Source organism: Sparus aurata, chromosome 13 (genome assembly GCF_900880675.1).
Source record: "Sparus aurata chromosome 13, fSpaAur1.1, whole genome shotgun sequence".
In the NCBI taxonomy this organism is placed as follows: domain Eukaryota; kingdom Metazoa; phylum Chordata; class Actinopteri; order Spariformes; family Sparidae; genus Sparus; species Sparus aurata.
Genome location: NC_044199.1, coordinates 35448484 through 35471532, shown reverse-complemented (window position 1 = coordinate 35471532; position 23049 = coordinate 35448484). Strand labels below are relative to the sequence as shown.

Genomic DNA, 23049 nt, shown 5'->3' with positions numbered 1-23049 from the left:
TTATAATCCTTATACTACATGATATTCCTTATATTACATTATAATCTTTATATCATATTGTATTCCTTATATTCCTTATATTATACCACATTCCCTATATCATATACCAAATTCCTTTTATTTGACCATATTCCTTTAATCATATTATATTCCTTATGTTATACCACATTCCTTATATTAAAGCATATTCCTCATGTTATATTCTTTATATCATATGATATCTATTAAAGGGGGCGGCTGTAGCTCAGGGGGTAGAGCTGGTGGACCAGTGATCGGAAGGTCGGAAGGTCACTGGTTCAAATCCCCGGCTCCACTGGGGTGGGACTGAGCTACATGTCGAAGTACCCTTGAGCAAGATACTGAACCCCAGAATTGCTCCTGATGTGCAGTTGGCACCTTGTGTGGCAGCCACTGCCATCAGTAAGGGTCCAGCAATGAGCTGGCGACTCATTCAGGGTGTACCATGAGTAAAACTGGATTTGGCCCCAGTAAGCCCCGCAACCCCTCAAGGGGATAAAAAGCGGCAACGTCCCGCGACCCCACGGAAACAGCGGAAAAGAAAACGAGACAAGATATCTATTATATCAGCTGTCAGCTCGTTATTAGGCAGATAGGGTTAGATTGTTAATCTTAAACTGATTAAAACAGATCAGACATATTCATCAAACTGATGTGTGTGTGTGTGGACAGATGCAGTGCGACAGCAGAAACTGGTTAATTCGTCTTTGACGAATTCAGGCCCTGATGGTGGACGTGCGGTAACAGAGGACGGTACCACTTCATGACCAGCTGTGGAGGATGCAACACATTTGAATAAAACCTGATAATCACGAAGTCAAATGAAGGGAACAAAGACGTCTGTGAGTGTGTGTGAAATATGAAAATGAGTGCTGGAGGACACGGGCTCAGTTTAAAACAGGCTCTGACTTTGTGTCTGTGTTCTTCATGTGTTTACAGCAGTTTCATTAAAATGTGTTTTGTTACAAACTGCAGCCACATGATGACATAAAGTCAGTATGATCTTTACACTTAACCACTTACAGAGTTGTGTTTCTGTCCTCTGATTGCTGCTCTGAGGTCACGTGACGAGCTACTGCCTCTTTCCTCAATGCATCAAGTTTATAGGAAGTTAATCAAGCTTCCGGAGCACTTTTCAAAATAAAAAGTTTTCTTACCGCCCAGCCAGAAATCAGCAAACACCAGCTGAAACACACTGTGTCCTCTGCTGTAAGAATGTGCCGTGTAATGACAACAGACACACAGACACAGTTCACACAGTCAGAGAAAGTAACTTTATACTTTCATTCCACCACATTTAAATGTATAATTTAATTTAAAAGGCAAATATTCTACTTTTTGTTCCATTACACCAACTTGTGATACATTAGTTACTAGTATATACATATCTTTACTTTCTCTCAAGTACGACCGTTGGATTCTTTATAAAACTGTCATTAGCTGTTCACACTGTTACACGAGAGGAAAAACATGCTCCTGTAAGTTCTACATGGTGGCGCCCATCACTGTTTGTGCTTTTATTTTGAAGGAAAGAAACCGGGGTTTCTCTGCGGCACTTTGTTGTTTCGCTTGACGGAAGTGTCACATTACAGGTCGAACTGTGGCAGCGTTCCACCTGGAGACATGTCGGTTTGTTCATGTTGCTGCAGATAACTGAGCCGACCAACAACCCACCGCTAGTTACGGCTACTTAACGCCAGTTAACGGTAGTTAACGGTAGTAAACGGTAGTTATTTTCACGTAGTGGCTGTACAGGATGTCTACGTGGCGCAGGCTGCACGTGAAGGTGCGCACAGCTCGAGCTTTATTGACGTCCCGGCGGGAGACTCGACCTCATACATGGACGTTAATTCAAAGCCTGAGCTCAGGCTCAGCTCTCCGGAGTGACTTCTTCAAAGGTTGGAACTCAGTGCTGACGAGCTTCACATTCACAGAATGAATTATTAAGTGACAGCCTGAAGTATTAAAGTGTACGATGAACGGGGTTATAAGCGTTAGAGTATGACGACTGTTTATCATTCGGTCCGCTCATAATGTGTGTGAACAACAGGTTGGTGTTGTAAATGTAAACGTTTACAGTGGTGTCTAAAGCTAGCCTACTGAGATGGAGGTCAGCTCTATACATATTTTGTAATATGTGAGTTATTATATGTGCCGAATTGTAGATTTGTATCTAAAGTTTCAGAAAATATGTGGAGTTGTTGGTGGTGGGTGAATATCTGGCGAACGGTTATGAAGAGGAGTAAAGTCTGTCTTTTGTGAATGAGATCTGGAAGCCCAGCTGGCAGCTATGAGGCAGAAGGCTGCTGACGCGCTGCCGGGGAGCAGCTGGAGCCCCTGGAGATCAACCCGAACCTCCCGCCGGAGAGAGCCGACATAGTGATCGTGGGAGGCGGGGTGGTGGGCTGGTCCATCGCCTACTGGCTGAAGCAGAAGGAGAGGGTCCGAGGGGAAGTCAAAGTGGTGGTGGTGGAGAAAGACACCACGGTGAGGACCGGATATCATATTTTTTTTATATATATATATTTTTATATATATATATATATATATATGTATATATGTATATATGTATATATATATATATATATATATATATGTATATATATGTATATATATATATATATATATACTGTATATATGTATATATATATACTGTATATATGTATATATATATATATATATATCTATATAGATATATATATATATACTGTATATATGTATATATATATATATACTGTATATATGTATATATATATATATACTGTATATATGTATATATATATATATATGTATATATGTATATATATATATATATATGTATATATGTATATATGTGTGTATATATATATGTGTATATGTATATATGTGTATATGTATATATGTGTATATGTATATATGTATATATATATATATATATATATATATATATATATATATATATATATATATATATAGTGAGTTGCTTACGTTCGCAGCAGCTCAGTGATAATTATAAAATGTTCACTGGCTCTACACAACTCTGTATTAACCTGTATGTGTGTGTGTGTGTGTGTGTGTGTGTGTGTGTGTGTGTGTGTGCGCGCGCGCAGTACTCCCAGGCCTCCACGGTGTTATCAGCTGGGGGGATCAGACAGCAGTTTTCTTTACCTGAGAACATCCACCTGTCTCTGGCCTCTGCAGACTTCATGAGGAACATCAATGTACATCCTGCTGAGTCATGTTATGATCACCTGTGTGTTTCATGGCGTGCTGTGATTGATTAACTGTGATTGATTACCTGTGTGTCAGGACCACCTGGGCGTGCTGAACGAGGACCCGATCAACCTCCAGTTCAACCAGTCAGGTTACCTTTTCTTGGCCAGTGAGCAGGTGGCTCACATCATGGAGGAGAACTACAGCATCCAGAGGTGTCAGTCATCACTACAGCTGATAATAACTTCCTGTTGAGTTATTGATCAGTCATTGATTCATTGATTGATTGACCTGCAGGAGTGCGGGAGCCAAAGTGCGTCTTCTGTCTCCGACTCAACTGAAGGACAAGTTTCCATGGATCAATACAGACGGCGTGGTGCTCTCTTCATACGGTCAGTGCATGTCATAATCAATCACTACTTCTATTTAATCAATCAGAGTGATAATCACTCAGAGTTACCATTAACTGATGATACGTTCTCTTTTTTCTGGATAGAAATTTTAACTTTTTGACTTATTAACAATAATTATCTCACAAGTTTTGATGTGGAAACAACAGTAACTGTTTAATGTCTCAGGTTTGGAGAACGAGGGCTGGTTGGACTGTTGCACTCCGCTGAACGCTACAGTTGATGTTTAAATGTATATTAATTTAAATGTGATATATGAACATCTGTCTAACAACAGTAACTGTTTAATGTCTCAGGTTTGGAGAACGAGGGCTGGTTCGACCCTTGGACTCTTCTGAACGCCTTCAGGAGGAAAGCAGTCTCCATGGGAGTGTTTCAGTGCTGTGGAGAGGTCACAGGTTGGTTCTGACGTCTGACCTCTCACTTCATGAGGGAGCTTTCTGTTAAAATGTGACTAATTTCACCAGAAAGCTTCACATTCCTCCAACACACACAGCCAACATCAGGTTTTATAAACTGTGCATGTGTTTCGAGTGTGAAAATCAGTGATCGGTCCAGTTTTATAATATTTACACGTTGTAAGAGGCGTTTGTTTTACTGAACTTTTCCTTCACTTAAAACAGGTATTTTTTAAATGTGGCTTGGTTTAGTTTTTAATTGACATGCTGTTAAAACATCAAACAGGATTCACGTTGTGCGGTTGGTGAAGATGGCTGCCTGTGATGAGGCTCTGACTCGCATCGGTGAATTAATCCTGTAATTATCATCTAAAATAGTTAAACAACCGCGTTTTACACTCAGAAACTCTTTGGTTGCATTGGATGGCAAAGCAGCTTATAAGCGGGGACATTAAGAAGCATTTGCAGTCTCAGAACGCAGATCATGAGGGCGACGGCAACAGTTCAGAAGTGCCAGAGGGAGCACATGTCCTTCAGGACATTGCAAACATCTTTGTTACTCTGCAAAAAATATCCGGTGATTGAGCCAGGCCCGAGGACATACGCCGAACCACAGCCTTGGTTAAAGGGAAACTGTCTTCACTGATATCGCGTATGGTGACAGTGTAGAAGAAGGTTGAATGGCTGGAGGATGCCGATAAAAATGGAATGGAAAAATGGAGGCGTCGCTGGAGACTAATCCTGCCGCCACTGAAGCGGAGATGAAGGACCTCAGTGACAAACTTGAACATATGGAGAACAGACAGGATACTCTACGATTCGTGGGCGTCCCAGAGGGTAAAGAAAGCAGGGACATGATGGTGTTTATGCACAAACTACTGACGTTGGTCCTCGACTGGGATGAATCTGTGCAGCCACCAGAGATCGATTGGTCGCACAGGGCACCAATACCACAGCCAAAGCCAGGAGAGTGAAAGCGCGGGGAATATGTGTATGACTGCTAAATTTGACAATTTGTGCATCTCGACTTGGAATGTGAAGTTCCTGGGACATCCAGTTAAGAGAAAAAAGATATTTTCTATTCTGAAATCCAAACAATTTGATGCTGAAGAATCAGAGGAACTGTGTAGAGACGGGGTGAGCCCTTGGGAAGAGTCCTTATAATAGTTAAAGAAATACAAGGCCACATGATTATTTTGAAAAATATGGGTGACTGAACTGGGCAAAGTAGCTGCATATGAAGGAATGTCATCCAGGATGCAGGACAGAACCGGGCCTGTACCTCGACACTGTAGCAGTGACAGTGTAAAGAGCAAGTGGAGGCTCATTGTCTGGAATGAACGGGCGTGAGAGATGATGGACGTGTTGTAATTGTTTGTTGTTTTTTGTTTCCTTATTCCTTGTAGCTTACTTACAGGATTGTGTTTATTACGACCTGTCATGTCTCTCTTTGTTAATTATGTGTGTAGGATAGTCATGATTGACAAGCCACTCTATAAGTGTATAAGTGGGTTGACCCCTCTTGGATACAGGTGGGACAGGTGGGGGTGTGTTTTGTTGTTGTTATTGACAACTTGATTTATATTATGTTGTGTGACTGATCTAAATAGTATTAGATATAAAAATTGCAAATCATAAAAAAAACAGTCAGGTTTACACAGAAGACTAAACACACTCTGCTACCATGGAGCATGGATATTGATAACTGATCAGCTCTAAATGTGAGAATATGTATTATTGATCAGTTGTGAATGTGTTAATTAATATTGATTAGATTATTGTTTAGTTCTGATTATCTGATATCAGTATTGCCTCCACAGATTTTAAACACTCGACTAATGTGGTGACGACAGCTGATGGTGAGAGTCTTCCTCTCAGGAGAATACAATCTGTCAAAGTAAGTAAAGTCACTGAGTACATTTACTCTAAATACTATACTGAAGTATTTCCCTTTAATGCTGCTGCTACACAAAGATTTTAATATGAAACAGACAGTGTGATGATTTTATTATAATTTAGTTTACTTCTGTTTATTATTATTATTGCTGTTATTATTATTATTGTTATTGTTATTATTTCTTTTATTTGAACAGGGACAGTGGACAATAAAACATTAACCCTGTATATTACAAGGAGAGATGCATTGCACCAGGTTTTAAAAAATTGCTAGTTTTGCTAAATTTTGTGTGTCATTACATTTCTTTGTCTGGATTTTGTTTTTTGTTAACATAAATAATAAACATTTACAATCAGGGCACTGAATATAATCATAAACAATAAATCTTTAATCTGAAATAAATTTCTGTTAATCAGATCAGCTCGACATTAGCCGACAGTTAATAGCCTTCATACATAGTAATAAACATGTCATACTCAGTACTCTGATTACTATTACACTGATACTTTAAGTGTGTATTCACCTGTTAGTACGCCTTTGTGTTTTTACAAGAGAAGTGCTTGAATTCAAGACTTTAACTTAAGTATTTTTAACCTCTAGTATTTGTAGTTGTACTTCAGTAAAGTATACAATTGGATTTGTATTGATGTTGTGTAGTTGTTGTGTATTGATGTATTGATCAGGTACAGATGCCTAACAGCCTGGAGTATCAGCCCGTTGAGTGTGCGATCGTGGTGAACGCCGCCGGAGCATTTTCTGGTAAACTGGCGGACATGGTGGGAATCGGCTTCGGTCCCAAGAACACTATCGCTGGAATTCCACTTCCTGTTGAGCCTCGAAAAAGGTTGTCCATTAACTGAAGGAGATGTGTTTTTCTCTTACATAACAACTGAAGAGAGCTGCAGCGCCTCCTTCAGGTCACGTCATTAATATTCTGACAGCTAACAGTGTCGACTGCTTTAATTTGAAGGGTTTTACTTATGTGGCCATTTTAAAACATACTGGTCAAACTGGGCTGTAAGTGGTTTTAACTGGTCTCCAAGTGAGGACAGAACACAGTCAGACTCACACTGAAGGTCTGATGATACCAAAAAAGATCAGAAGGATCATCAATAAACAAGACTCCGGATCGGTTCTGACGTTGGGTTTGACTGAAGCAGAATTGTATTAGAACGTCACTGACATGGAAATGATCCTACCTGTGTATGTGTTTCAGGTCTGTGTACAGTGTGTTATATTATACTAGTGCAGTGCCCGTAAGAAAAGTGTATTCCTATAAAAAAGTGGGAGGTTAAGTAGCTTTTTCCTGGATGGCCAAATGAGGCTGTGTTTGAAGGTGGGACGTCAGGGATATTTAGGTTTGTTGTGAAATCCGATATTCCAGGGTATAATTGGCTGTTTTTGACTATTTTTGATTTTGCCATTATATTTCACCTTAAAAATTATTTACTTGGTGTCATTATTTTCAGCACAACCTCACATGTGTGACTGTACAGTAATTTTTTTATTTTGACAAACTGTATTAACACAATGGACCTAAAATCACAAAAAACCCATAAAATCTGAGTAGAAAAAGTTAGATTTTTTTACTGTGAAAACCACAAATATGTTTAACAAACCTTTTTTTTTTTTTACTTATCTATCTATAAATGCACGGAATCTCTGTGTGTGTGTGTGTGTGTGTGTGTGTGTGTGTGTGTGTGTGTGTGTGTCTGTTGGTCAAATATCTCTGCGGATCAGGATCACACTGACCCGAGACTTTCAACATGGCTGCTGCGTGGTTCAGTGGTGTGCATCTAAGCATTTGTTTGGACTGCAGTGATACCGTGAATAAATGATTTCATAAATGCTTTACAAATTCCGCCGAGCATAGTCCACTAGAGCCACCACAGTCACGTGCGCACCAGAGCCAATCACTGCAGAGATCAAGCCCACGACATACCTGAAGAAACAAGCGGATTTATACCTGCAGCGGAGCGAGCTGGACCGGGATTTTGCCGGCGGTTCGGTCCCGTTCTGTTCTGTTCTGTGCATCTAAACTGACTGTTGTGGATTAATGAGATTAAACGAGTCCGGACCGAGTCTGTTCGGGTCTGAGGAGATCCGGAGACGCGTGGACAACAAAGTGGAATCAGAATCTGTGGATGTTCGGCTAGATTTGTTACATTTAGAGTGTTTGGAGTGTGTAGTTAGTGTGTTATGTAGTGTTTGGTGTAGTGTGTTGAGTGTGTAGTGGAGTTGGTTTTTTCATTTAATGAGTCAGAACAATGAGGAGAAGCTGAATGTGGAGCAGGCAGTGCAGCTCTTCATTCAGCTGGAAGGAGCTCAGGCAGACCTGAGCATTGCCTGCATTTAAATGTAAATAGTTACATATAACTTTGTACATTTTTTAAATGTATGCACAAATTTAGCAAACAACAATTTATATTTGCATTATAAGTAAAAAAAAAAAAAAATGGTTTGTTGTAAATATGTTTATTTGTGGTTTTCACAGTAAAAAAAATCTAACTCTTTCTACTCAGATTTTATGGGTTTTTTGTGATTTTAGGTCCATTGTGTTAATACAGTTTGTCAAAATAAAAAAAATTACTGTACAGTCACACATGTGAGGTTGTGCTAAAAATAATGACACCAAGTAAAGAGTTTTTAAGGTGAAATATAATGGCAAAATCAAAAATAGTCAAAAACAGCCAATTATACCCTGGAATATCGGATTTCACAACAAACCTAAATATCCCTGACGTCCCACCTTCAAACACAACCTCATTTGGCCATCCAGGAAAAAGCCTCTTAACCTCCCACATTTTTATAGGAATACACTTTTGTTACGGGCACTGCACTAGTTAATGATAATATAAATTGTTGTTTGCTAAATTTGTGCATACATTTAAAAAATGTACAAAGTTATATGTAACTATTACATATAATAGTTATACAAATGCTTAGATGCACACCACTGAACCACGCAGCAGCCATGTTGAAAGTCTCGGGTCAGTGTGATCCTGATCCGCAGAGATATTTGACCAACAGACACACACACACACACACACACACACACACACACACACACACACACACAGATAGACAGACAGAGATTCCTTGTATTTATAGATAAATGATGTCATGTTTCAGGTACGTGTATGTAGTCCACTGTCCTGACGGTCCAGGTCTGGATACGCCCTTCCTCATTGACTATTCTGGAGTTTACTTCAGACGGGAAGGGTTAGGAGGAAACTTCATAACCGGGACTTCACCAGAGGAGGTCTGACACACTCTGAGGCTGCTTCATCAATACTTCAGTCAATCACAATCAAGAGTTTATGGAGTTTTATCAATATTTCTGTCAATTATTATAAGAGGTTGATGCATTTCTTCCCTGTGGGTCGGTTTAGTCAGAGGAGCCCAACACCAGGAACCTGGACGTGGACCATCAGTTCTTCGAGGACAAAGTTTGGCCCAGTTTGGCTCATCGAGTTCCAGCCTTTGAGAAACTGAAGGTACACATATATTGATCGATCAGTAACAAGGTTTTCTTTGTTTCTCTTACTGGTGATTATTTAACAAATGTTGGTCCACTTCATTAATAAAGCAGAGTATCAGGACTGTGAGCAAGACCACACCGCTTTTCAGATTAAAGTTGTAATTGAATAGCTTCACCACTAGATGGCAATGAGTCCTACATATTGGACTTTCAGTGAGCAGAAGTCTTAGTCTTAGTTTGAATAAATAATTATAATCAGATTAATGTTGATGTTTTGTCTGCCTCTGTCAGGTGACGAGTGCCTGGGCTGGTTACTATGACTACAACACATTTGATCAGAATGGGATCATCGGTATCCACCCTCTGATCAATAACATGTACTTTGCGACTGGGTTCAGTGGTCACGGCCTGCAGCACTCCCCTGCTGTGGGTCGAGCTGTTGCAGAACTCATTCTGGATGGGAACTTTAAAACTCTGGACCTGAGCGGACTCGGCTTCAGACGCATCCTGACGCAGGAACCCATGATGGAGAGGAACATCGTGTAGAACAAAACATTGTGTAACATTGAGAACATCGTATGTAGCACAACTCCTCAAAGGCCAGACCGACTGGTCCACATCTGGACTGACCAGCTGCTCGGCCCTGACCAGGAGCCCATGATGGAGAGGAATATTGTCCAGAGGAAGCAGAATCTGGACTTGTGTGATTCATGCTGTTGCCACATTATCACAGCTCTTATTTTTCAGCGGATTGTTTGTAAAATTGTATTGATGTGGAAAAATGTCACCAGTGACTACCTCACAATAGTACTTAAGTAAAGTACTTTAGTATGTGATTGACGTTTGATCAGCATTTGACTGATGTTTGATTGCCGTTAGATTGACGTTTGATGAACGTGTGAACAACCTTTGATCGACATTTCAGAATCACATCAGAAATTCCTTTATTAGTCCCGCAAACGGGAAAATTGTGCATCACAGCAGCCAAAAGACAGTTCAATATAACAAACAATAATAGTAAAAACAATATAATAAAAAGGTGAGAAGAGCCAAAGCAGAAATAGAAAATAAATGGTATATACATTTTATGTACAAATATAAAACTGTAATTATAAACAGTGTGGTAGTGTATTGTTAATAAATAATGAATATGAGTATGAAAATTGAAAATGAGAAATGAGTTATGTGAAGAGTATTTATTGCACAGTGAGGTCCACTGGAGCAGTGCTGGTTCTACAGTCTGACAGCAGCAGGAAGGACCTGTGGTACCTCTCCTTCCAACAACTGGACCTGCGGTACCTCTCCTTCACACACTTAGATCTGCGGTACCTCTCCTTCCAACAACTGGACCTGTGGTACCTCTCCTTCCAACAACTGGACCTGCGGTACCTCTCCTTCCAACAACTGGACCTGCGGTACCTCTCCTTCCAACAACTGGACCTGCGGTACCTCTTCTTCACACAACTGGACCTGCGGTACCTCTCCTTCCAACAACTGGACCTGTGGTACCTCTCCTTCCAACAACTGGACCTGCGGTACCTCTCCTTCACACACTTAGATCTGCGGTACCTCTCCTTCACACACTTAGATCTGTGGTACCTCTCCTTCCAACAACTGGACCTGTGGTACCTCTCCTTCCAACAACTGGACCTGTGGTACCTCTCCTTCCAACAACTGGACCTGCGGTACCTCTCCTTCACACACTTAGATCTGCGGTACCTCTCCTTCACACACTTAGATCTGTGGTACCTCTCCTTCCAACAACTGGACCTGCGGTACCTCTTCTTCACACAACTGGACCTGTGGTACCTCTCCTTCACACACTTAGATCTGTGGTACCTCTCCTTCCAACAACTGGACCTGTTGTACCTCTCCTTCCAACAACTGGACCTGCGGTACCTCTCCTTCACACACTTAGATCTATGGTACCTCTCCTTCACACACTTAGATCTGCGGTACCTCTCCTTCCAACAACTGGACCTGCGGTACCTCTTCTTCACACAACTGGACCTGTGGTACCTCTCCTTCACACACTTAGATCTGTGGTACCTCTCCTTCACACACTTAGATCTGTGGTACCTCTCCTTCCAACAACTGGACCTGCGGTACCTCTTCTTCACACAACTGGACCTGTGGTACCTCTCCTTCACACACTTAGATCTGCGGTACCTCTCCTTCACACACTTGTGTATCAGTCTGTCTCTGAAGGAGCGGCCCGGTGCTGTGATAGTGACCTGCAGGTTGGACTCCTTCACTGGCAGCGATGACAGCTTGTCCATCATCCTGCTCTCACCCAACACCTGCACCGGGTCCAGAGGATCCAGGATGGATCTGGTCTTCTTTATAAGTTTGTCCAGTCTCTTCCTGCCTGCTGCAGAGATGCTGCTGCTCCAGCAGACGACTCCTTAGATTGACGTGTGATCGACATTTGATTGATGTGTGAACAACGTTTCTGTATTCTGGCTATTCTGTTTCTCATTGAATCATTTTACATTTTATTTCATTTTTGATACATTCTTTTTCTAGTTAAAAATGTGTATGATAATGTGACGCAGTCTTTTCTCATTTACTCTGTATCAGTATATATTTCTGTTTCATGTTGATCAGTTCCAATAAAGTTGTAGTAATCAACACTTTTTAGTTGTGTCGTCAGTTATTGATCAGAGCTTAGATTCAGTTTGTTGTAATTTAACTTTGTGAATATAAGTACACGTTCAAAACAGTTTATTTCACTGCTTTACTTTTAATTATATTTCTGAATTTATTTATTTATTATTTTTCTATTTTTGTGAGATTTCCGATGAACAGAACTGTGATTTTCCTGTGTAGGGCAGAAGAGTATCAGTGACCACTGAACCCTGTTAACGCTGCAGCTTGTTCAGAGTCACATACAGCGTTGAGATTATATTGAATGCACAGAAAATGAGCTGAGGAGGCTGGATGACTTTAACATTTACACACAGTAAATTCAGAGGTTTGTAAGGCTACGTTCACACCGCAGGTCTTAATGCACAATTCCGATTTATGGCTCAAATCCGATTTTTTGTTTTTGGCTGTTCACATTACCTCTTTAAATGCGGCCTGTCTACGAATTTCTGTGTGAACAGCTCACGTTCCTGAAGTGACCCGCATGCGCAGTTGATCATTGATGACATCACGCCACAGCGGTGTTTACGGAAGCGAACATGGCAACGGCAACCGGTAAAGTGGGACTGTATGGCTTAATGCTAAAAACAGTGTGGCGGCAGCCGGCAAATTTGTGAGCGGGTGATATCAAGAAGGAGGAAGAGGAGAAAGAAAATTCATATTTTAATGATGGCTCTATGCGGAGCAATAGCAGCAACATCCGTACAGAGGAGTACTTGGATGCGGCGTCGGAGCCAGGAGTGGTGGGATCAGGATGTGGCTGGTTACACCGAGCAGGATCACTGCTGTCCTCCATGTTTGTTTTGATTATGTTCGTGGCTCCCGCTCGCTCCCGCCCGTGGCACACTTTTTTTCCAATCAACTTTATTTGTCATTCATTTACAAAACAGTGCAGCGCGGGTCAGAATGACGTCAAAGTCGCATTAAATGCGACCTGGCTGTTCAGATTGCGGTCGCATTCAAAAAAATATGATACGTATCCGATTCAGTACCACATTTAAATGTGGCCTGAATCTGATTAGAAAATGTCAGATTCAATGCGACTTGTGCTGTTCACACTGTCAAAAGCAAATCAGATATGGGTCACATATGAGCGAAAAAATCTGATTCAGGTCACTTGGAACTGCAGTGTGAACGATGACATGTGAGGTCAGTTTGGTATCTGGATAATTCACCTTATTACATTATTTCAGTTGTTGCAAAGAAATCGAGCAGCAGACTGAGCCATTTGTGTTTTTCATATTTTTAGATGACGCATCAACATCCGTCTCATTTCATTTAGAATGAGACAGGAGCTAAATTTATTTAAGTGAGGAAGAGATGAAAATTGTTTTAAATGTAAATGAGAGTGTCGTCTGTAACTAAACCATCATAAATAATAATCACAGTAAAAACACTCTAATATGTAATAATAATAATAATAATAATCATAATAATCATAATAATCATAACTTTATTTATATAGCACTTTTAAAAACAGGGTTTACAAAGTGCTTTGACAAACAAAGCAGAACAAATAAAAGGAACACAATTAAAATTACAATTGAGAATGTAGAGCAAACGAATGGAATAGAAATAGTTAATACTTAATTAAATGTATTAGAGTAATAAAGAGATTTCATATAAGAACAATAGAAACAGAAAATAATTTTAGACCATTATACATAATGGGAGTAAAGTGCAGGAACATTGGGAAGATGAAAAATAATAAATGATTAAATTAAACTCAAAAGTTAAAAATTAAAAAGTCAAAAGGAGACAACATCACAAAAAGGCAAGTCTATAAAAATGAGTTTTAAGAAGTGATTTAAAAGAAGTTACTGATTCTGCAAGCCTTATCTCCTCAGGTAGGTCGTTCCAAAGCCGAGGGGCAATGACAGAAAAAGCTCGGTCCCCTTTAGATTTGAGCCTCGACTTTGGAACTGCCAAGAGGCCCCCACCTGAGGATCTAAGGCTGCGAACTGGCTCATATGGGGTTAACAATTCTGTTATATAGCTTGGAGCCAGGCCAAGACGAGCTTTAAAAGTGATCAGTAAAATCTTAAAATCAATTCTAAAATGAACAGGGAGCCAATGCAGAGAAGCATAAACTGGGGTGATGTGATGTCGTCTGTTAAAACCTGTGAGAAGGCCAGCTGCTGCGTTCTGGACCAGTTGGAGGCGGGAAAGCGACTTTTGATTTATGCCGGAGAGGAGGGAGTTACAGTAGTCTAGTCTGGAGAAAATGAATGCATGAATTACTTTTTCCAGATCAGAATGAGAAAGTATCGGTTTGATTTTGGTGATGGTTCTGAGTTGGAGGTAGCAGGACTGGACAACTGTTTTAATGTGTTTGTCAAAGGTAAGATCCAAATCGAATATGACTCCCAGGTTTCTAGCAGCGGGTTTAATCACTAATATCATGTTCTTAACAAAAGCATCTAATATTGTGATTAATGAGCTGCATGAATATCAAATGATGTCCGTTGGTCTGTAGAGTGTCGCTTGGAGGACGCCAAGCTTTTTATCCTTAACTGCCTCTATAGACACTTGGAAAAACCTCAAGCTCACGCTCGGCTCCTTCCGCTGACTTTTCCTCGGCCTTCAATTTGATGCAGCCGCATCTTTTACTTAAGAGGCTAATAAGTGATTTTAATCTCCCCCACCAGGTTGTTTTATGGTTGTTAGATTTTCTAACTAACAGAAAGCAGAGGGTTTCTGTAAAGGGCTGTGTTTCAGACTCCTTAGCTCTGTCCACCAGCTCACCACAAGGGTGTGTCCTCTCCCCTTACTTTTTATTTTATATACAGATGAATGCAGAAGCGTTAGGCAAGGAAGGGAAGCTACCTGCTCAAATTCTCTGACGACACTGCACTGCTGTCTCTTCTTCAGGGATCTGAATCAGGACACGGGGAGGCTCTTGATGATTTTGTTTCATGGTGTGACAAAAACTACTTAGACCTAAATGTGTCTAAAACTAAGGAGCTTATAATTGATTTTAGACGCGACAAAAACCCAGCCGCAGGTAGCACCATCCATGGCAGAACTGTAGAAAGGGTCACTTCATATAAATATCTAGGCACCTTTTTTGACGAGAAGCTGAAATTTGATGTGTACACTGCAGACATTGTGAAGCGATGGCAACAGAGAATTCATCTTCTCCGCAAACTGAACTCTTTTTCTGTCAGCCCTGTTATTCTTTGTCGTTTTTATCAGTCCTTTATCGAAAGTCTCCTGTGTTTCTCCTTCCTCTGCTGGTTTCCCAGCCTTAAACTGAAAGATAAAAACAGCTTGTATAGCATTATTAAAACATGATCCAAGATCACAGGAGTGAAATTTAGGGACCTGACCAGTTATGTGACCAACAAACTCTGAGGAAAGCAAACAACATTTTGTCTCCTCCTGGTCACGTGCTTGCAGGTGAGGTTTCTCTGTTGCCCTCAGGGCGTCGCCACGTCTCACCTGTCGGTAAGACTAACCGCTTTTTAAAATCTTTTATCCCCTCTGCTATTCGTCTCTGAAATTACAAAAAATTACAAAATTTATTTACTCTACCTTATTCCCTATCTATTTATTGTGTGTACTGTGTTGTTGTACTGTGCCAGTATGCAAGCTGCTGAAACCAATTGCCCCTGGTGGGATTAATAAAGTTGTCTGAGTCTGAGAGGTCACGTACAATGTTTACTTAATATCACCTTTGAGTTACCCTGGTCATGTTTGATCTTTTTACTCTTCACATGTTTTTATGACTATTTACTGATTAATAAATTATCTTCGTAATTAATTCATTAAAGCATTATTTTTTTCTTCCAGGCAAGTTTTTCTACAAAAGTTGAATTTCAACCTGAAGGAAGACTGCAGACTGGTTAATCAGAACTGAGCTCGAGTACTCTGAGCTGTACTCCAGAACTCGAATCGTACTCTACTCTAAACTGTACTCAAGTACTCTGAACTGTACTCGAGTACTCTGAACCGTAAACGGTGTTTAGGCATTCTGTCAGGAGAGTTGAGTTACTTGAAATATTTAATCTTGTCTGGGTAACTTTTGAGTAAAAACTGTTAATGCTGAGCGGTTATTAGCCAGTTTGGGCCGACTAAGCTGCGGTAAATAGGCTCGATGCCAAGCCTGCATGAGGTAAATCTAGTACATATGGCCTAGTCACTACAGCCGAATGAAGGTTGTTGAACAAAGACGTAAGGAGTCTCTCTGCAGGAGTCCATCGAGGGAGTCCAATTAACTCACTGTCCACCACCCACTGCAACCATGAATCCTACCCAATCCCAGTCAGGACATCAAACTGGAGAAGACTTCACCAGAGAACCATTGCTCGAGGCTGTAACCCAGGCAATCGCTGTTACCCGACATTTACATTTAGGGCATATGAGCAGATGCTTTTGTCCAAAGCAACTTACAGTAATTCGTACACTGATAATGGGCTGCCGTGTAGGGTGCCGACCAGCACATCAGACGCAGTTTGTGATTCAGTATCTTGCCAAAGGACACTTTGACATGTTTACCAGGGGAACTGAACCAGCAACCTTCCGATAACAAGACACTGGCTCGACCACCGAGCCACAGCTGCCCCATTCAACATTCTGCACCAGTACTGAACTTGAAGCACTGGGGGGGCTATGGAACTGCCAGTCTGCAGTCAAGAAGGCGGACACCATTTCAGTCTATGCCTCCCTGCAGACTTTCCACTTCCTGGTTCTTACCGAGACCTGGATCACACCAGAAAACACTGCCACTCCAGCTGCCCTCTCAGCTGCCTACTCATTCTCACACTCCCCACGACAAACAGGTCGAGGAGGAGGAACTGGCCTCCTCATCTCCCCCATGTGGTCCTACCAGGTCCTTCCCCTTGACCACCAACCCAAATCTGCACTTGAATTCCAAGCTGTCTCTGTCACACTTCCTTCAATATCCACATTGTGGTGATCTATCACTCTCCCTGTCCTCTGACTTCTCTGATGAGATGGACGCCCTCCTGAGCTGCTGCCCTGACGATGGCACACCGCTCATTGTCCTGGGAGACTTCAACATCCCCCCAAAGAAGTTGCGCTCATCTGAATCTGTCAACTTCTTATCCACATCTGACCTCACACTCTCCCCTCTCCACTGACCCACTGGGCCAGGAGCCAACTCGATCTTGTCTTCACAAGGTCCTGTAGAACCTTGGCGCTCTTACCCCGCTCACAGTGTCCAACCACCATGCTGTCACTTTCTCTCTCCTCTTGAAGTCTACCACCTCGCTCGTCCCTACACCTCACTTGGTCACCACCCGCCGGCAACCTTAAATCCCTCTCTCCCTCCGCTCTCTCCTCTACTGTTCTGTCCTCACTACCATCCACATATCTATTAGTTCTAATGTCTACTGAGGAAGCCTCCTCCACTCTGTTATCCTCCCTCTCCTCCTCTTTAGACACTAACCCTCCCGACCATCCAATCATCTCTCCTCCTCCCCGGCTGTCTGAACAGATCGGTGCTATGAGCAGCAGAGAGAATCATCCTGATGACTTTGCCACTTCCACCACCTTCTCTCTGACTTCACCTCGACGGTATCAGCAGCCGAATCTGCCTTCTACCTGTCAAAGATCGACTCCTCCGCCTCCAACCCCAGGAAACTATTCTTCTTATTCTCTTCTCTCCTCACCCCTCCCCCCCCACCCCCCCCATTCCTCCCTCACTGCTGATGACTTTGTAACTTACTTTACTGAGAAAGTAAAAGACATCAGCTCCTCATTTACTCCTATGCCCATCTAGAAAGCACCTCCCATGACCCTCACCTCCGATGGCCTCACCTGCTACAGCCCTCTCTCTTCTGAAGATGTTCTCACACTAATGACGTCTAACCGGGCCACCACCTGTTCCCTGGACCTGATTCCCTCCTCCCATCTCCAAGACATACTACCATTCCTCACCACCCTGATCAACTCTTCCTTCACTTCGGGCCTCCAGCTCCGACAGTCACAGTAAAGCCACTCCTAAAGAAACCCACCCTGGACTCAGCTGACATCCAAAACTACAGACCTGTATCTCTTCTTTTTCCTCTAAAACCCTGGAACGTGCCGTCTACAACCACCCTTCCTCCTATCTTTCACAAAATGACCTCCTTGACCCAAATCAGACAGGCTTCAGGACTGTTCATTCCACTGACACGGGCCTCCTCACAGTAGCCTCTTTCACACTGCTGTTTGTATGCGGGGATCCTGCGCCAATTCTCCGCACCCTCCTCTGTGTGAAAGTTTCAGATGTGGAGAGGGAGGAATTTCGCTACGGTGCTGATCCGCCTCTGGAAGTAGTATCAGGGCCGCATTATTGGTGAGCCGTCCCAGTGTGAACAGATAATCCAGAGGCGCGGAGCGAGGGCGTGTCGGTCTGACAGTCTGATAACTGCACAGGTCCTTCACACAACTAAATACAGAAGAATATCCCACAAAGCAACGTTACAGGACCAAACAAAAGTATCGTAGTAACTGTAACTGTCTTTGGCAACTTAACTTTTTGAAAACAAATACCACAGCTGTACGTGGAGAAGCGTCCGTCCTCCTGTCTGTCCTCCCAACTCTTCCTCCCATTTCTGCCTGAAAAGCAGCGTCTGTCACCGGCAAAGAATTTTAACTCACCGATTGTTTGTGATGAAAATAAATCACCGCAACCGTCAGCTCTCCGGCCGAGACTTCACCGAACTTTCCCCCAGAAAACGGCCTCCGTCCCCACGAGTGACAGAGTCAGACAGCGTCCTGTTTACTGATGGTGATTATGTAATTATGTAATTTAGCGCAAAAAACTTCCTCCCTTTCCAGGATGTTTGGTGGGTCAGGATCTCAATCACAGCAACAGCATCCATATTAATATAAACTGTCTGCGGGCTTAGACTGACAGGGGGAACACCTGGGAAGCACCAACATCATCAACATGATGTGTACCGTCACGCATCTTTAAGAGCCGCAGCGCCGGATTTCTGTGTGAATTACATGGCGGAACGGCGGAGATGCTTCGCTCTGTGTGAATGACCATCGGCGGAGAATTCGCAAACCACCACTCCGGAGATAATGCGGAGACACTGTGTAAAAAGGGCTAGTGACTGAGTCACTCGCTGCCTCCAGAACCTCGTCCCACTCGTCAGTCCTTGATCTCCTTGACTTATCTTCTGCGTTTGACACAGTCAACCTCCAAATCCTCATCTCCTCTCTGGCTGAACATTGCTGACTGGTTCCCATCATACCTGACAAATCGCACCTTTCAGGTCACATGGAACGGCTCCTTGTCCAAACCCTGTTTTCTGGAAACTGGTGTCCCTCAAGGCTCAGTATTAGGACTGGTTCTGTTTCCACTAACACTAGATCATGAGGCTCTGCAGTCACATCACATGGATTCTCTGACCACTGTTCTGCTGACCACACCAACTGTTCCTTTCTTTCCCCTCGTCCTCCTCCAACAGCCACGTTGTGACGCTCATCTCTGAATGTCTGCATCATCTCTGCTTGGACAGCTGCTCACCACCTCAAACTCAACCTGAGTAAAACTGAAGTCTCCATCATTGGGAAAGACTGCCCTCACATGGACCTGTCAGTCACTGTTGAGGAAGACACAGTATCGCCTTCATCGATGGCAAGGAACCTGGACATAATCCTAGACGACGACTGTCCTGCATCCCCAACGTCACTGCTGTGGCCCGATCCTGCAGATTTGCCATCTACAACATCTGCAGGATCCGGTCTTTCCTCACATTGGACGCCATGCAACTCTTGGTCCAAGCGCTGGTCATCTCCCGCCTGGATTACTGCAACTCCCTCTTGGCTGGACTCCCAGCCTCTGCAACTAAACCGTTGCAGCGTATCGAGAATACCGCAGTATGTCTCATTTTCAATCTACCCAAATTCTCCCATGTGACCTGCCTCCTTTCTGACCTCCGCTGGCTTCCTGTTGTGGGCCACATCCGATTCAAGACAATGGTGCTGGCCTTTAAGGCCATCAACAGAACTGCACCCGTCTACCTCCAAACACTGGTCAGACCACACGCCCCGGCGAGAGCACTGTGCTCATATACGTCAGTGGGCCGGCTGGTACTGCCATCGCTGAGAGCAAACAAAGTTCTCCTGACAAAACCAATGTCAGGAGAGCAGAGTCACTCTCCATCTTCCACAAAAGTCTCAAGACTTACTTGTTCAGACTTCACCTCGACCCCGCAAAGCATGACTCTGAACTGTACTTGAGAGCTCTGACCAGTAACCGAACTGTAATCAAGTTCTCTGAACTATACTCTGAGTAACTTGAGGTTTATTTGGGATTTGTTTTACGAACTTTGCTGATGGTGTTAAGGTTTTTTAAGCAGCGTCATCCACATGTCGACTTCCTGCAGCACACGATGAACCTTCAGTCAGAACCACATCAACCGTTTACACACGCTGTTCTTCACAACTGACGTTAATGTCAAATTAGAAGTTTGACTCAGATCACGCTAATAATGACACACACATATCTATATATATATATAAATCAAACAGGTTCAAGTCCCAGCCTGCAGCCCTTTGCTGCATGTCACCCCTACTCTCATCCTGTTTCCTGTCATCTCTTAAGCTGTCCTATCAATAAAGAGATACAAAGGCCAAAAAAAAAATTTAGAAGACTGTGTTGGCGTTAAGCTAGATATTCTAACGTTATCAGTGAAGCTAAGCTAAGATGCTGTTGGCAACAGCTACATATTTACAGACATGAGTTGTTCAGATTTTCCTCATCTAAATGTGGCAAGGAGCAGAGTATCCAAATGTAAATAAGGGGGGGAAATAAAGATAACTGAGGGGAGGAAATAATTTAGGGACCAACAACGCCACCTGGGGGCTTGCACCCCAGGATATGAAAACCAAATTTAATAAAAAGGCACAGGGTCGAGACTGATGAGGCAGTAGGGTTAGGGTTAGACAGATAAATAGAACAAATGTTTTTATTTATGATGCTGTAAAGGAAACCAAAAAAAAGAAACTGGAACTGTTGAAAAGAGACTTCCAAACACAGTATAAGAATGTATATTTTATTAACGCCATAATCTAAAGCCAACTATAATATTAAAACTAATGAAAATGAGTATAAACTAAAATCAGTGGGCTGGGGCCTCAGTGGGGGCAGACTGGAAAAAATACCCTGTCTCACTAGTCTAGGGGGGGAAACACTACAAACAACAAACCATGCACGAAAAGAGCCCCGGTGACTATTTGCATGCAATAGGAGTGGGGGTTCCAGCACGGTGCCTAACCTCCCACCTGAGGAGGATACCCACACCGCACTGAAAAACAAAAAGGGCACTTTCTGAAACAAAGAAAAGAAAAGTTAACTCAACAACAGATAAACAATCTCAACACTCATAGATCACATATGTATTCAAATTAAACAAACTTAAAAAACCCAGAAAACTAATCACAACCATACAAAATGAGCAAAATAGGCAAAGACAGCCAACACAGATGAAAAGGCTGGTCCAAAAGGAAATTAGGGAAAAGAAAAGGCAAACCTAACAAAAAAAAAAAAAACAAAGCAAAAACAGAACAAAGCAGAACAGCAGCAGGTGACCTAAAACACAAAGACACATGGTTAGTGGGGAGATAACTTTAAACCGCCAGGAAACAAACATGGAGGCCCTACTCACCACCTTCAGCAGGCAACCACCACCAGGAACCAGCAAGAGGCTAAACTGAGCCAGCTGAGGCCTTTTATACTGCACCTGGGCAGGGGGAGGAGCTAAAGGAGAAGTTTTGCTGACTACCTGGGTTGCATTCAAAACATCTCACTATGGTTCACTACATAAATATCAGCAACAATGAAAATACCTTCTGAGAGTAAACAAAGGGATGCAACTCCAACACTCAGAGGAAAAAAATGAGCTTATTTCACAACATTAAAGAAGACACAATGATAATTTTCAGGTTCATAGTTTGATTTGGGGTTAAAACAGCTTCGCACGTGCTTGTCTCTTTAAGCTCCCTCCTCTGATTGGTCACACACACACACACACACACACAACACACAGTTCAGCATCAATACAAACAGATTGGGAGGAGGCACATTAGCATAATGCTACATGCTAACACCTTAAAACCTTAAACCTGGATCTGTTCTGTTTAGTGAGTTTAGTCAGCTCTGTGGCCTGTACTGTGAAGGGAGCTCAACATAGCCAGGCTTTGTGCTCATGATGCAGCTCAACAAAGCCCCGAGTCCCCAATCAGAGTTAAACGGTACTGCGACGGTGGTTATCAACTTCATTTGTCAAGTCCGGTTCTCTGCTTTGTGCTCTGCTCGTTCACATAAAAGGGGGCGTTTGACGTCATATTATTCTTCTTCTGTGTGAAAATGGATCGATCCCGGGCCACATATTTTACTCAAGATGAGCAGATTCTTATTATGCAGGACTATGAAGAATTCAAAGAAACCATCACGGCAGAAAGTAACACTGTCGCCGCCAACAGAGCGAGGGAGGCTGCTGGCAGAAAAGTGCTGACCGTGTAAATGTGTAAGTTAACAGTGATTAATATTATGATCAATATTATATTAAGCCCTCAGTGTTTTCAGTTCTGAAAGCTCAACATTGTGCAACTTTTACATATTAACCCTCATCCATTTAAAAAATAAATAAACTGAAGCAACAACTATCTTTTTTCATTTTTGAATGATGTCTATATTGTTTTCACATTTTACTGATCTCAGTTATAGAATGCGCGTGTGTGTTTTATTGAAAGCGAGGCTGAGTGTGCGTAGGCTATAAATGTTCAGTGTTTATTTTGTATTACTGTGACGGGATGAACAAGCAAATGTAGCTACTGTCCCTGTACAATGACAATAAAGAGCTTTCTGACAGTGAAAATAGCTCCAGCCTGTAAGATTTGTGTTTGGGCGTACACTGCTCTACAACAGGTGAAACATTGATCAATTCATCAGTTTATTCATGGCCACATCAAAGAAATAATTTTTTAGGGTTCTCAATGAATGGTGACGCCATCTCCGAATGAGTTACACAGTGAAACAGCGGCGCT

General features: G+C 42.3%; 1 protein-coding gene and 1 long non-coding RNA gene across 2 annotated transcripts; one reads left to right on the top strand and one right to left on the bottom strand.

Annotated features, from left to right (window-relative positions):
- The first annotated feature begins 1591 nt into the window (after positions 1 to 1591).
- Positions 1592 to 10249, top strand: foxred1 (FAD-dependent oxidoreductase domain containing 1). Its single transcript, XM_030439068.1, is given in 12 exon segments — positions 1592 to 1916; positions 2286 to 2354; positions 2357 to 2505; positions 3108 to 3218; positions 3307 to 3425; positions 3508 to 3602; positions 3917 to 4018; positions 5839 to 5915; positions 6599 to 6759; positions 9048 to 9177; positions 9308 to 9412; positions 9688 to 10249. Coding segments are annotated over 12 exon segments (1515 nt in total). The 5' UTR covers positions 1592 to 1774; the 3' UTR covers positions 9943 to 10249.
- An 839-nt stretch (positions 10250 to 11088) lies between these two features.
- Positions 11089 to 11532, bottom strand: LOC115594818 (uncharacterized). The gene is made up of 3 exons (XR_003986561.1): positions 11506 to 11532; positions 11266 to 11295; positions 11089 to 11115 (listed from the first exon to the last, which is right to left on the bottom strand). It is a non-coding gene; the product is annotated as an uncharacterized LOC115594818 (long non-coding RNA).
- Between the last annotated feature and the right edge of the window lie 11517 nt (positions 11533 to 23049).